A 13,689-nucleotide genomic window follows, 5' to 3' on the forward strand; every position below is an offset into this window, starting at 1 on the left:
CTGGCTTTAGTCTTGAATTCCTCCTTGGTCATTTTGCCTGCTGACCGAATGCTCTGGTTCCCATCACCCTGCCACACTAGTTTAAATCATCTTGAGTGACATAAACAATCCTCCCTGCTGGGATGTAGGAGCCTTTCTGGTTTAGGTGCAACCTGTCCTTCAACCTGCCCTAGAAGACGTTCCAATGATCCATATAATTGAAGCCCTTCCCCCTACACTAGTTCTTTAACCATGTATTTACCTGTACTATTATCCTATTCCTAGCTTCACTGGCACGTGACACAAGGAGGAATCCTGAGATTATAACCCTAGTGTCCTGCAAGCAGTTGAATAGACACTGATGAGGTCCAATTGGCCACTAATGGCAACAGGCTTTAAAACTCTTTTTTTCCCTGCAATGTTCAAAAAAAACAATGTTGATAAGATGATTGTTTTTGATCTTCCAGCACACCTCATCTGCTTTTTATGATTGGTAATAGAAACAATAAATTGCACAATCACAATACTTAGAATATTCAGTGGTTCTGTCATTCCGTTCAGCGTAATAGCAAAAAAGAGAATTATGCTGCAGCTGTCCTCACTGTATTGCAGGGAGTGTTATTGAACTTAATAAAGCTGATGAAATTCAATTTAGCAGAGGGCAATTATTAGACCATAGGACAAAAGAAGCTGATTAAAGCTCTCACACTCCTGAAAATAACAGGCAGTAGTAACAAGTAATAATGTAGTAGAGATGAGGCATTGTGATATCATGACTGAACTAACATACCAGAGGTTCAGACTATTGTTCTGGGGATACCAATTCACTATGGCAGCTGGTGGAATTTAAAATTGATGGATAAGTTGGGAATTGAAGGCTAGTCTCAGTAATTGTGAAACTAACAGGAAACTAACACCAGCCATTGTAGAAACCCATCTGATTCACTCATGTCCTTTAAAGAAGGAAATCTGCCATCCTTACCTGGTTTGGTCTACATTTGACTCTGGACCCACTGCAAGGCTATGAACTACCTTCTTAAGTGACCCAGCAAGGCTATTGAGTTCAAGGGCAATTTCAGATGAATAAAAACTGTTGGCCTCAGCAGTGCCACCCATATTTCATTAAAACATAAGCTAAAGATTTTCATTTTGAGGTGAACAATTCAACTTATCTATTCATCTTGCACATCTTGTTTCTTTTTATGAGGGAAAAAGAATGCCATGAAGTGGGAATTTTCTTTTTTAAACTTGGTTTGTTGAAGATTGACCTTTCATACATAAATAGTTTGGACTGCATATCATTGTCATTGAGGACAATAATTTTTGTTTTCCCCATCAACTCATTTTCAATACTGAAGGAAATGGTAAAAGCTGCACTGAGAAGTGGCGTCCCATTGTGATATGGTAAACTGATTTTTATACTAATGGCATTTTAAACACTTATGTAATAAACACAGACGCTGTTTCCTCCTATAGAGAGATTGCTGCCATTGTAATATCACGGCTCATTTTAAGTGTGGCATTGCTATTATCCAGTCTTTATTTATTTTCAAGATATTTTTCTCTTAAAAGCATGACAACAAAAATTAAAAGCAAATATTTTTGCAATCAGTTCATAAAAAGATCAGTCAAATGGAGTGAATGGAAATACAGCTATGGTCCTTTTCTCATAATTCACACTAACATTAAAATGCATGCAATATCATTTTTCCTGATAGCAGTAATCTCTTGGGTTGACACACATTCTTTATAAATTTGAAAAGCTATTTTGACAGACCAGGTATGAATGCAATAAAAACATGATAGTTTTTGAATTGTTCAATTAGATATGCATGTATTATTTAAAGTATTTGACAAATGTTTTGAGCCTGTCATTACAGTAGAAGACATAGGTTGCATTCAAGTAATAGAGGATAAGCTAGGTGCTAAAAGATGAGGTGGTTAAGGTAATTAATAATATTATCAATACTATATTAATATATATGATGGTCTACACTCTTGGGTTTAAAAGAGATTGCTGCAGAATGGTGGATCCTCTGGCTATGATTTTTCAAAATTTCCTAGACTCTGCAAGACAATTCAAGATTCTACAGGATTTTGGTTATGCTTCTCATTTTTAAGGCTACTTTATTGGTTTAAAATAACATTTCAGGATTTGGCCTTTGCTACCTTTTTAAACAGTTCCATCTGAACTTCAGCTCATGAGGCAATTAACAGGAATAACTACAAAGCTTGAACTTCGTGACCATAAGACTGAAATCAAATCTCCAACCAATCATACAAATGTGGTATATGAATTTATGTGCCTGTGTGATGCTAGGTATGACAGCCATATATCCCAAATACTGATGGAAAAAAATATATGCCTTCAGCCCTTCACAATACGAGAGCTACTGGCAGTACCCAGCAAGTCTATGGTGCAAAGCACCGAATAGTGTGTCCAGCATTAGATGTGATTCCGTAATTGGATAATGTTTGCTAAATAATCTTAAGTCTGTTATTAATGGCACTGACAGCTAAATTAGGACTGCCAGTTAGAGTCGCAGTAACACAAGTGCATATACAGTACTGGAAACCACCTTAATACTACTATTTATAAAGCACCATTAGAAGTCACTCCTGGAAGTTAATATTATTAAACAAAGACTTATTCCATGTTTAACAATCAAGCCTGACAAATTTACTAAAATTCTTTGAGGAGGTAATAAACAGGATAAATAGAGGGGAAGCAGCAAATGTAACATATTTGGATTTTCAGAAGGCGATTGTTAAGGTTAACAAAAATTAGGCTATGTAATGAGATATGTGCTCATGGGCTTGGAGGAATTGTGTCAAAATGATAGATGTTTGGCTAGACAATAGAGGACAGAGTTGGGATTGAGGAGGCATTTTTGAGATGGTAACCTGTAACTAATGAAGTACCACAGGGAGCAGTGCTGGGGCCATAATTATTTATAAGAGATATTAAAGGTTGGATGAGGAATGCAAATATACTGTAGCCGAGCTTGTGGATGACACAAAAATAATCGGGAAGTCAAGTAGTGAGGATGACACAAAGCGTCTGCAAAAGGTTATAGATAGGTCAAGTGAGTGGGCAAAAACTTGTCAGATGAAGTAAAATGTGCAAAAATGTGAGATTGTGCACTTTGGCAGGAAGAACAGAGAAGCTGAATATTATTGAGATGGGGAAAGACTGCAAAAAACTGCAGAAGGACTTGGGACTTCATGTCTACATATCACAAAATGCTTGCATCCAAGTTCAGCTTGTATAGGGAAGGTAAATGAAATATTGCACTTTATTTCAAAGGGAATAGAGTTTAGAGTAGGGAGATTTTGCTTGATCTAAACAAAGCACTAGTGATGCAACTACTGAAATACTATTAACAGTTTTGAGCCGCTTATCAAAGGTAAAATCTACTGGTATTGGAAGCAGGGTGCTGGAAAAGCACAGCAGGTCAGGCAGCATCTAAGGAGCAGGAAAATCAGCATTTTGGAAATAAGCCCTTCATCAGGAATATTGAGGGTGGGGGATGAGGGGCAAGGTGGCTGGGAAGGCGATAGGTGGATGTAGGGAAGTCCAGATAAGAATCACTCAGTTGATTCCAGGAATGAAGGGACTGTTTGGAGGACTCATTGGATCTTAAAAGAATGAGAGGTGCATGATTCATAGGCGCCTTGACAGGGGAGATACAGAAAGGGTGTTTCCCCTCATGAGAGAGTCTTTTACCAAAGGGCAGAATCTCAGAACAAGGGCTCACATATTTAAGTTACAAATGAGGCAGAATTTCATTTATCAGAGGGCAGTGATTTAGTAGATGTTTTACCGCAGAGGGTTGTCAAGGCTGAGTCATGAAGTACTTCCAAGGCAGAGGTAGACTGATGTTTAATAAGTAAGGAAATTGAAGGTTATGGTGAAAAGGTGGAAAAGTGGAGTTGAGGATTATTAAATCAGGCATGATCTCTCTAAATGGTGAAGCAGATTCGGTGGGCTACAATGTCTTCTGGTGTAGTTTTAAAATTGTCCACCGAGGGAATTCTACAACACTGCTCATGGGTTCTGTGGATCTTTGTGTGGCTGTTGAGCCCACGCCTAGAGTTGCATCTCTGATCACACATTTGGCGGGTGTTTCCTGGAGATGGAAGTTGTCCTTGGCTTTGAGATCACTGGCAGTCCTTTCTCCAGTTCCTTTTCCATGCTACCTCTTGCTGACAGGTGCTCATCAAGTATTGTGTCCATTCGTGCAGAAGCTTCCTCCAAGTTTCTTCTAAATGAGAATCTCCCGTTTGTTGACATATGATGCATTTCATGAGAGGAGATTTCAGGGAGACTTTGAAGCATTTCCTTTGTCCTCCTCTTGCTTGAGTGTCCTCCTTAAACTGGGCAAAGAGGATTTGCTTTGGCAGTTGGAACTCAGGCATCTGGTGATCTCTGTTCCTATAGCTTTGTTCTTGAAACACTCCATTCTGAAGATATAGTTGAAGAATATGATCTGACTTAAATGAGAAAGGTTCAACATGATGTAGCAGGCTACATAGGTTGTCCTGAATTTGGGTGAAGGGAATAATCCATGAAAAGTACATTCTTGCTATAGTAGCCAAGCACAATTTATCGTAGGTTAACTAATGAATTAAGCATGGATAACTTGCAAGGGCTATCCCCTTCCTGGACCTCTCCATCTCCATCAATGACGACTGACTTAACACAGACATTTTTTACAAACCCTCCGACTCCCACAGCTACCTGGATTATACCTCTTCCCACCCTACCTCCTGCAAAAATGCTATCCAGTATTCCCAATTCCTCCACCTCCACCGTATTTGCTCCCAGGAGGACCAGTTCCACCACATAACGCACCAGATGGCCTCCTTCTTTAAAGACTGTAATTTCCCTTCCCACTTGGTTAAAGATGCCCTCCAATGCATCTCAGCCACGTCCTGCACTTCTGCCCTTAAACCCCACCCTTCCAACCGCAACAAAGACAGAACCCCCACCGATCCTCACTTTCCACCTTACTAACCTCCACATAAACCACATCATCTGCCAAAATTTCCACCACCTCCAAACGGACCCCACCACCAGGGATGTACTTCCCTCCCCACCCCTTTCCACTTTCCGCAAAGACCGTTCCCTCTGTGACTACAACAACCCACCCTCCACTCCTGGCACCTTCCCCTGCCACCTCAGGAATTGCAAAACCTGTGCCCTCACAATGGCCCTCACCTCCATCCAAGGCCCCAAAGGAGTCTTCCACATCCACCAAACTTCAATATCCACCAATATCAGTTATTGTATCAGTTGCTTCCGATATGGTCTCCTTTACATTGGGGAGACTGGATGCCTTCTCGCAGTGTGCTTTAGGGAACATCTCCAGGATACTGGCACCAATCAACCCCACCGCCCCATGGCCGAACATTTCAATTCCCCCTCCCTCTCTGCCGAGAACATCCTCCACTGCCACTCCCTCACCACCCGATACCTGAAGGAAGAATGCCTCATCTTCCGCATAGGAACACTTAAACCCCAGGGCATCAATGTGGATTTCAACAGTTTCCTCATTTCCCCTCCTCCGCCTTGCCAAAGTTCCAACCTGCCAGCTCAGCACCATCCTCATGACCTGTCCTACCTAACCAATCTTCCTTCCCATCTATCTGCTCCACCTCCTCTCTGACCTATCACCTTCATCTCCACCTCCATCCACCTATTGTACTCTTGGCTACCTTCTCTGCAGTCCCACCCCCACCCCTGTCCCATTTATCTCTCCACCCCGGAGGCTCCCTGCCTCATTCCTGATGAAGGGCTTTTGCCTGAAAAGTCGATTTTCCTGCTCCTCAGATGCTGCTTGACCTGCTGTGCTTTTCCAGCACCACTCTAATCTTGACTCTATCTATTAGCTGGTCTTTCCTATGTTATTCATTGACTGATGAGGAGGGCAATGCTATAATAAGGAAAAGTCAGATACTAAACCACAAGGATGCCACTGATAGAATGCAAAATCTCTCCACCTTCTGCATTGTTGACTTTTATAAGGGGGGGCGGGGGGGGGGTTCCAGAGAGGTGTTTTTTAAAGTAGATACATTAAAGTTCACTGCTCACACTTCCAAAATAGATTATTACCAAGACATAAAGCTTCAGAATAAACTTATTTATTTTCAATCACTATAAATGCAGAGTTATAATACCTAATATTATAAAGAAAAGATTAATCAAGCAATGTATGTTAAAAGAACTGGATTAACACTGGCATCATTCAAGACAAATGTGATTTGGTTCATTTGCATCTGGAAAAAAATACTCCAGTTCAGCCCTGCCCTGCCAACTGTGCAAACTCCCTGTGAAACGGTATCGAGAAATCCTTCTACAGCTGCTGTGCTTATTCTGATAGACACCTCTACCATGAGCGTAGTATTGATCTGAAAGAAATGTTGTTTTAAATTCCTAAGTGAAGTGTTGCTCTCTTCTTGTTAAAAGATCACATCATTAAAAAGAAAGACGAACAGCAAAGGCTTCATTTTTGTTGCCTATATTTGAAATCCCCTGGCTGTGAGCAACCTGACAAAATGTTACCATTTCTTCTCTTATATACTTCACACACTTCTTTTCCCACACAGTCCCCACTCTTCCCATGTTTTTCTCTGGATACCAGGGGATGTCACTTTTCTGGCAGAAAGCCAGCAGCATATTGAGTTTGCTGTGCAGTGACATCATGTTCCTGAAATATTGAACACAGCCAAACACAACAGGGAATACGAAGAATCAATGCAAGTTTTCAACAATATGAATATGGTTGGGATGGATAAGGTAATGAAACAAGTAGGTTAGAGAGTGATTTCTAATCTTGTCCCAACTCATCCACTAACGCCCACACAGAATACAAATAAAATTACTATCATCGGTTTTATATCTGAACTTACAACAATAATTAGTCCATCTGTGATCATGAATGTTTTTTTCACTTTGACATTTCTCAAAGTGCTTCTAGTAAGGCAGTCACAAGATTGAAATATGCTGAGAAAAATAGAGAAATTCACCTGATTGTCAGATTGTGTTTTCTCCTTGGGGATGTGGGATTGTATTGATGATGGGATTAAGTTCTTTCTTTGTTGACTGTAAGGATCCAATGTGAAACGTTGTTGAGCCAACTCAATCAGCTCTGTGTGAGCACGGACCCTAAGAAACGTGTCCATAAATTGGCATTCAGATTCATGTCGGACACAAGATGGCTAGAATAGGGAAGAGAAAATTCCACAGTCAAATACAATGCAGTGCATTTTGCCAATGGTGGACTTTACTTTGCACATTTAATCTGGAGTTACATTGGAACTGTGCAAGGCACAGGTAAATCTCAGGTAAATCAATGGAGAGGTGTCCCAATCAAGTAATTGACTCAAGGATTAGAAATGAAGATTAAACTTCCATATGAAAATCAAGCATTGAGTGAGTGATCTTTTCCATAAAACTAGAAACACAAGTCTACATAATCAACCGGAAAATCTTCAACTTGAAACAAGGAACTGGAGTCATTCAACATCTATTTATGTATATCAAATGACCCTTTGTAAATTTAAGAAGATCTCACAGAATTGAAAACCTTAATCCTTCAGGTGGCTTCCACGACTCTCTGGGAGGCTTATTATTGAGGAAGACAACGTTTAAGAACCTCAAACTTTAGAGATCTAAGCAAGCCTCCATTTTAATTGTGCTGAAGAACACTTACTCTGATCTCCCAAGACAGACCACAGAAGTGTTTGAGCAGCAATTGAGCCTCTTGCCATTCTTCTTCTCTTAGCCCAATAGCATCATACTCCCATCCACCTCCTTTCCCCCATATCAAGCCTACACATTCTCCTTAACTACATCTTATTCAACTCAACTACTCTCTTTAGTAGCGAATTCACATTCTGACTGCTGCTAAGTTGTGAAAAGATTCCTCAGTGATCTCTACTTTATTTCTTGGTGATTCTTTTACATTGACAACCTTTAGTTTATCTATTGTCCCTCAGTAAAAGCATTTTCTCTCTCCACCTATTCATTCAAAACCTTTCATAATTTTAAAGACCCTGGTTACTCCTCTGCTTACTCTTTTCAAATGAAATCCAGCTTGTCCATGCTTTCCTGACAAATGGGCAAAGTCTCATCCTTGTCATCTATTATGTGTAGCTTGGAGGAGTGTTTTTGAGAGGAATGAGGAAAGACCATTTTCCTGAATATATCAATTGGTAACTGGAGGTCAATATGAAATTTTCTCTTAAAAAGATGAGAAATTGAGGTAAATTTATGAAAATAGATGGTCTCTCTGGTTTGTTTGGGGTGGGGAGAGGTGAAGATAAAAGTTATTTCCACTTCTTGAGAAAAGGATGAATCTGTGTTTGAAGTTAGTGATATTAAGCAAGCCAGTGAGATTTGTTCTAGTTTGCTTTAGCAAAGAGCAGGACTGAAAAAGATACACAAACTTCCACTATAACATAAACTCCAAAATGTTCTGCTATCAGTTCTTCCAAGGAGACCCCAGGTAATAACAAATAAAATAATTCACCATAATCTACTGATAAAGAACAGGTTATGGGAAATAAACTGGCTGTGATACTAACTTATGGATTACAGATTCCTTTCTCACATAGAGAAAGATTTTTGTTTTAAATTTGATTTTGACATTCTTTACAAAATTATTGCCTGGATGTTCCTGAAAGTTTGTGCTGTTGTAATGGCACCATGGTTCTATTGTAGAGTAAGCCATGATTTCCTGGACCACTGCTGAAATTTTTTCTTCATAGGTGAACCTTACAGATCATCCTGATTTGCATATTTCCCAGTGCTTCTGCTTTCCTAACACAAATGGCAGTCAAAATGCCAAGGATAATCCAACCAAGTTTTAAGATGTGTTTAGATAAAAGTCACTATTTTTCAGTTCCAGATACTTTTAACTAATTAGTACTTTTAACTATATTCAGAACAGGTGGGAATTGAACTCAGCTGAAACAGCTCTATTTTTCAGCTATATCCGTGGAAAAAACCTCACACTTTATTTGCTTTAATGGATGTGGTCTCTAATTAGCCATTCAGTTGATTCAATTGGGTTCCAAGTTAGTGAAGTGAGCGACAGAGTCATTAACAGTGCTATCAGGCAGCGTCTGCTTAGTAATAACCTGCTCAGTGACAGCCAGTTTGGTTTCTGCCAGGGCCACTCAGCTCAATACTGCCTTGGTTCAAACATGGACAAAAGAGTTGAATTCCAGAGGTGAAGTGAGAGTGACATCATGCCTGTATTCAATCAAGCTTAACATCAAGTGGTCCTAGCAAAATTAGACTCAGGAAAATGTCTCCACTGTTTGGAGTTATAAGTAGTACATAGAAAGGTGGTTGTGGTTGTTGGAGGTCAGTCATCTCACTCCGGGACACCTTTACAGGACCATAAGACTGGAAGATCCAGGAGCAGAATTAGGCCATTCAGCCCATTGAGAATGCTCCACCATTCAACCATGACTGATCTGTTTCTCAACCCCATTCTCCCCAAACCCTTGGCCCCCATACTAATCAAAAACCTGTCTCTTTCTTAAAGACATTCAATGACTTGGCCTCTGCAGCCTTCTGCTGCAATGAGTTCCATAGGTTCACTAACATCTCACTGATGAAATTCCATCCCATCTCAGTTGGAAAGGGTTGTCCTTTCACTGTGAGGCTCTGCCCTTGAGTCCCACTCTCTCCTCTGTTCTCCATATCCACTCTATCTAGGCCTCTGAGTATTTTATAAGTTTCAATCGGATCCTCACTCAGCCTTCAGAACTCCACTGAGTACAGACTCAGGGTCCACAACCGTTTCTTATATGACAAGCCAAGATCATTCTTATGAACTCCTCCAAGGGTGGAGGTTCATTCCTTAAATACAGGGCCCAAAACTGCTCACAATATTCCAAATATGATCGGACCAGAGCCTTTTACAGCCTCAGCAGTACATCCTTACTCTTGAATGAATACTAACATTGCATTTTCCTTTCTAAATGCTGACTGAACATGCATGTTAACTTTAGGAGTCAGAGTTCAGGATTCTTTAAAATCCCTTTGACACTGTCCTAGGCCCAACCATCTTTAGCTGCTTCATCAATGACCTTCTTTCTATCATTATCCAGCATGAACTGCGAGAGATTAGGTAGCATTAGAGCAGACACACTCATTTAATAGAAGCAAATTACTGCAGATGCTGGAATCCGAAACCAAAAGGGAAAATGCTGGAAAATCTCAGTAGGTTTGGCAGCATCTGTAAGGAGAGAAAAGAGCTGATGTTTCGAGTCTAACTGACCCTTTGTCAAAGTTGAACTTGGAATAGGGGAGAAATTAAAAATTTCTAAATCAAGGTACAGTGGATTTAAGTGAGTATATAGTATATAGCAAATACGAGTGGTTAGTTAGAGGTGTATATTGCCATGTAGAACTATGATAACGATGACGGCTCAAGGAAGAGCAAGATTGAGTGTCAAAAATTCACAGATGCAAAATGTTCAGGAAGGGAAGAAAACAAAGATGGTGAACTGTTAGTTAAGGAAAGCATTGCTATGCTAGAAAGAGAGAGAAAGTCCAAGAGCATTCAAAGACAGAATTGATTCAGTTGGAGATAAGGAACATAAGAGGAAAAAAATTGGAAGGAAATTTCAAAGAGGTACAAACATCTGCTTAAATCTTCTAGAACAATAATTTGGAATAAATTTAATTCTCACATGAACAAATGTGAGCTAATTAAGGAGAACAGTCTGAATTTCTGAAGGGAAAACCATACCTAATTACTTCTTTTCCAGAAGTTTTTAAAAGTGGAAACAGAGAAAGTTGAAGAGGGGAATGCTATTAATATGGTGTCGACAGACTTCCACAAGGGATTTGATACAGTGCTGCAAAACAGACTTGTGAACAAAGTTAAAGCTCATGGAATAAAAGGGATAGTAACAATGAGGATACAAAACTGTCTGGGCGATAGGAAATGGAAAGTAGTGGATATGGGTATTTTTCAGTCTGGAGGAAGGTTTATAATGGATTTTCCCATGGGGCAGTACTGGCACCCTTGAATTCTGTTTTATTCATTCACAGGATAAGGCATCACAGGCCAGGACAGCATCTATTGCCCATCCCAGAGGACAGTTAAGAGCTAACCACATTGTTGTGGGTCTGGAGTCACATGTCGGCTGGACCAGGTAATGATGGCAGTTTCTTTCCCCTTAAAGGACATTAGTGAACCAGATGGATTTTTCCTGACAATTGATTTACAGTCTCTTAATTCCAGATATTTATTGCCATGGCAAGATTTGAACTTGGATCTCCAGACGTTACCTGGGTCACTGGATTCATAGTCCAATGATAATATCACTAGGCCATCACCTCTCCTAAGACATACAGTCATACATTTTAGGCATACTGTCATTCTTCCACATCTGTGAGGGTTCCATTCCTGAGAACTCTGTGAATGGTGAAATGTGCAAATGTGGAGCTCGATGAAAACCGGTTAAGATAATTTTTTAAAATGCAAGACACATGATTTTTGCTGTAGATATTGAATTTTGTTGTTACTTACTTTTGGTGCAGATAGGCAAACTTGAGATTCATGATTTTGCAGATACAGAGGATTTAGTCCCAGCACAGGAGACAATTTCAAAGTATGCAGACAATACAAAACTTGGAACCATTGTGAACATTGCTGAGGACAGTATGGAAGTTCTAAAGTACATGGATAAATTGGTTTAACATGCGCAGAAAGAGTATTGGAGACACAGAATATAATAAAATGTGATCAGCAGCAAAACCTGGATACATATGTGCATTAGTCATTCAATGTGGCAGGAGAGATGGAAGGAACAGTGGAAAACTGTGTACACACTTCACGAAGGATGTTAACTCTTGGAGAGAGTGCAGAGTGGTTTGAAAGAATGATTTCAGGGATGAGAAACTTCAGTTATGAAGAAGAAGTAGTTGGGACTATCCTGCTTGGAGAGAAGGCCAGGAGATTTGATAGAAGTTTTCAAAATCGAGAGATTTCAGATGTCACTGCCACACACACTGACCCTGGAACCCCTCTCACCACAGAGAGATTAGAGGGAGTTTTGAAAATGGGTCAAACAACTTCCTTCAGCATTGTAAAAATTCTGTGAATCGGTGAACATTTTCCTTTTTACAACGTTTTTCAAGGGTCTTCCAAAGTTACAGAATCATTGAGTCATTTTAATACAAAAAAAACACTCAGCATATCAAGTTGATGTCACTGTAAATTATTTAGTCAGCTTCTCTACTCTAACTCAATAGCCCCGCAAATTATTTCCCTCAAGCACCCTTCCAATTGCTTTTGAAATCATTGATCATTTTTGCTACCACCACCTTCACAGTCAGAAGCTTCCAGCTCATTACCACTTGCTGAATATAAACGTTCTGTCTCACATCCTAATGCATGTCTTGCCCATTATCTCTGTCTCTGTCCCTTAGTCTTTGTTATGTCAGGCGTTGGAAACATATTTTCTTTAATTACCTTATGGTCACAAGAGAAGGAAATAAAAGGTTTGCCTAGAGGAAGTATCAATAGTAGAAGCATGAAGAACTGCCACGTAAAAACAGAGGAGACAGACAAAAGTTAAACTAAAACCAGCAATAAACAAAGCAACCAAAATTGAGTCAGAGGTTATGATGAGAAATTGGTGAACTCAACGTCAATTCTGGAATGTGCTAAAGGTATGCTTTAAGTTTGCCTTGAGCTTCACTGAAACACAGTGGGATGTTGACAACAGAAAGATCAGAGAGGGAGTAAGGTGGAAATTAAAATGACAAATGATAGGCACTGAGGCTTTCTGCAAAGCAGTCATCTAATTTGTGTTTCCTCCTGCCAGAGTAAAGCAGATTGCGAGCAGTGATCATGTACAAACTACTATATTGAAGAGTACTAGCAAATCATTGTTTGACCCAGCAGGGATTTTTAGGTCCTTAGACAGAGGTAGGAAGGAAGTAAAAGGGCACATGCTGCACTCCCTGTACTTGCCTGGAAATGTGCTGTGAGAAGGCTGGAGGTTATCGACAATGATTTAAAACCAGGCCTGGGGATTGCTAAAGGCTACTACATGCAGGGGAGAGCCCTAACCAGAGGATGGGGCACAGAGGCAAACGCACTGAAAAAAATATAGTTCAACGTCATGCTGAGCTAGGATTCCATTGAGGGGGAGCCTTAAGTATATGAGGTAGAGAATTTCGCTCAGGACAAATCATGATGGTTTTTCACCATGATCAGCAAAATAATGTTTCAAATTCAATGACAGTCTTATCAGCAGACAGCAGCTGTGAGTTTTCTAAACTAGGACTAGAGTTGTTTTATAAATAAGTTAATCCTCTTGTGTAGAGATGGAGTCTATATCCCTAAAATTCAAAATTGCACTGACCTGCTCAAATATTGAGCTTACAACCGAGAGGGGTATATAATGAGTGATCTGAGAATGTCAGGAATTACAATAACATTAAATTGTAACAGATGTGTTTCAGCTGTTTAAAAATAAATCCATTTATAATGTGTTTTATTCTGTTCAAAAGTGTATTAGCCACCTGCATAACTCAAAGTTATTACAACACGCAGGATCGAAGAGCATGTGTTGTTTAAGACTCCCAGCAATTGAAAGTATGGATCAGAAGTGTTTTATTGTGAGTGCACAGTAATGGTTTTCAGTTTTTTTTTAAAAAAGGGTCAAATTCCTCAA

At 39.8% G+C, this 13,689-nt stretch overlaps 1 protein-coding gene across 7 annotated transcripts in view; it reads right to left on the reverse strand.

Annotated features, from left to right (window-relative positions):
• Window positions 1–13,689, reverse strand: part of tafa5a (TAFA chemokine like family member 5a) — a 475,664-nt gene that overhangs the window by 65,779 nt on the left and 396,196 nt on the right. For 5 of the 7 annotated variants that reach the window (XM_060842860.1, XM_060842856.1, XM_060842859.1 and 2 more), the window contains one exon: window positions 7,009–7,200. The exons of the other annotated variants lie outside the window; for them this stretch is intronic. In XM_060842860.1, coding sequence (XP_060698843.1) covers window positions 7,009–7,200 — 192 coding nt within the window. The remainder of the gene's footprint in view (window positions 1–7,008; window positions 7,201–13,689) is intronic. 7 annotated transcript variants of the gene reach the window in all.

This window comes from Hemiscyllium ocellatum, chromosome 23 (genome assembly GCF_020745735.1).
Source record: "Hemiscyllium ocellatum isolate sHemOce1 chromosome 23, sHemOce1.pat.X.cur, whole genome shotgun sequence".
Taxonomy (NCBI): Eukaryota; Metazoa; Chordata; class Chondrichthyes; order Orectolobiformes; family Hemiscylliidae; genus Hemiscyllium; species Hemiscyllium ocellatum.